The sequence below is a fragment of the Microtus ochrogaster genome, chromosome 5, assembly GCF_000317375.1.
Source record: "Microtus ochrogaster isolate Prairie Vole_2 chromosome 5, MicOch1.0, whole genome shotgun sequence".
In the NCBI taxonomy this organism is placed as follows: Eukaryota; Metazoa; Chordata; class Mammalia; order Rodentia; family Cricetidae; genus Microtus; species Microtus ochrogaster.
The window spans coordinates 95,206,120-95,208,171 of NC_022012.1; the positions used below are offsets into that span (position 1 = coordinate 95,206,120).

General features: G+C 42.2%; 1 protein-coding gene across 1 annotated transcript in view; it reads left to right on the top strand.

Moving 5' to 3' along the window:
• The window catches only part of Kif15 (kinesin family member 15), a 53,091-nt gene that overhangs the window by 14,998 nt on the left and 36,041 nt on the right, over positions 1-2,052 (top strand). Inside the window, exon 7 of the mRNA XM_005348151.3 lies at positions 1,328-1,507. Coding sequence (XP_005348208.1) covers positions 1,328-1,507 — 180 coding nt within the window. The remainder of the gene's footprint in view (positions 1-1,327; positions 1,508-2,052) is intronic.

A 2,052-nucleotide genomic window follows, 5' to 3' on the forward strand; every position in this document is an offset into this window, starting at 1 on the left:
TGTAAGTCCTCATGATGTACATTAATGGTGGACACGTCCTGTAAGTCCTCATGGTGTACATTAATGGCGGACCCATCCTTCTTTATTGGCAGTTCTTGCTTGCACCTCACTGTCGTCTTGTTCTTTGTGGATTAGAACTCCATCATCTGAGAATATCGTCTTTTCCCCCTTATTGGTTCCTTGGTCAGACCATTCTCATGGTTGCACGTACTTAGCTTGGTAGATTCCAGAGTTAAGAATCCTTGGTATTGAGTACTTTAAATATTTGTGTACCAAGGAAATTGGTAAGTAGCATTGGTTTACTATTTATTCCTTTGCAAAAATATCCCTAACATTGCAATTAAACATATAAATTGCATGACAGTAAAATAATTAAATTTAACACCATGTGTTTCTGTGGTTACATTTAAAAAAACTTATTTATTTTTATGAATATCGCATGTCTTGTTGGTATGTGTGTCTTGTGTACCACAGGCAAGCCTGGTGCCTGAGACCAGAAGAGCAGGTTGGGTCCCCTGGGACTGGAGTTACTGATAATTGTGAGCCTCCGTGTGTGCTGAGAATCTAGTGGGGGTCTTCTGGAAAAGCAGCCAAGTGCTCTTAACCAATAAGCGATCTCTGCAGCCCCTAGTTGGTATTTGTTTTCTATTTTAAGTACATAGAGTATTTACCAGCACGTACGTGCACCACGTGTAAAGTGCTTGTAGAGGCCAGAAGGCAACAGATACGGAATTGATGTTGTGCAAAAATACCTGTGGGTGCTGGAAATCGAGCCCAAGTCTTGTATAAGAGCTGCAAGTGCTTTTGACCGGTTACTGAGCCATCTCTCCAACCCCAAAATTTTTCAGGATGAATTAATTTCAATCTTTTAAAGAACATAAATCTTACTTCAAGTAAAACTTTATCTGGGGCTGATGATATGGTCCAGTGAAAGGCAGTTGTCACCAATACTGATGGCTCAGGTTTGGTCCCCGGGACCAGAAGTTATCCTTTGATCTACACGTACATGCCTACACATACAAACACAATAAATACATGTTAATAGACAAAACTAGGAGGAAGTTCACTATGGAAGACAGTGGAACCCATTTGAGCGGCTCAGTTCCCATGTCCACAAGCAGGCTCCGTGCTACCTTTCCAAACTGGACTTCTGTGACAGCAGTGATGATGCTTAAAGTTAACTAATGTTTTGAAATTAGTTTTCCAGATTATTTTCGCATATTATTTTTTATATATTAAAGGACATAGGAGAGCATACCTGCGGTAGCTCATGAAAACTGAGGGTGACTGTGTGAAGCGTGTGCTGATTGAGCTTTGACTTTTACAGGCTGGCGCTGGGAAGACGTTCCTGTGTAAGTGCTCCTTTATTGAGGTCTACAATGAGCAGATCTATGACCTGCTGGACTCGGCGTCAGCCGGACTGTACTTGAGGGAACACATAAAGAAGGGCGTCTTTGTGGTCGGTGCTGTGGAGCAGGTGGTGACCTCAGCTGCTGAGGCCTATCAGGTACCCTGCCCTGAGGAGGACGTGCTTGATACTTAGGCAGTAAGCATGCCCTGAAAGTGCCTTCATCTTCAAAGAATCAAGAATTGAATTTCCTAAGGGCATGGCACAAATTCTTCTGAGAAGTAAAGAGAAAAGAATGTGTAGTCAGAGACTGTTCTTTCGTTTCCCGGCCGCCCAGACCCAAATAATCACACAGAAACTATATTAATTACAGTACTGTTTGGCTGGCCTATTAGCTCAAGCTTCTTATTAACTAACTCGTACATCTCAAATTAACCCATTTCTATTAATCTGTGTATTACTACTCTTCCTGGATGTGTTGTGGAGATCCTGTAGCCCTGGCCCACAGGGCCGCCCCACCACCCCCACCTGGCCCACCACCTGTGCTCCAGCAGATCACAGGTGGGGTGGATGTTGGGATGGTCCCACACTTAACCCTGGTTCTGGGCCTGTATGTCTAATTTTTAAAATTAACATAAAAAAGTCAACATATAGTACATTAGGTACTGTAATTTTTTTAAAAAAATATTTATTTATTATGTATA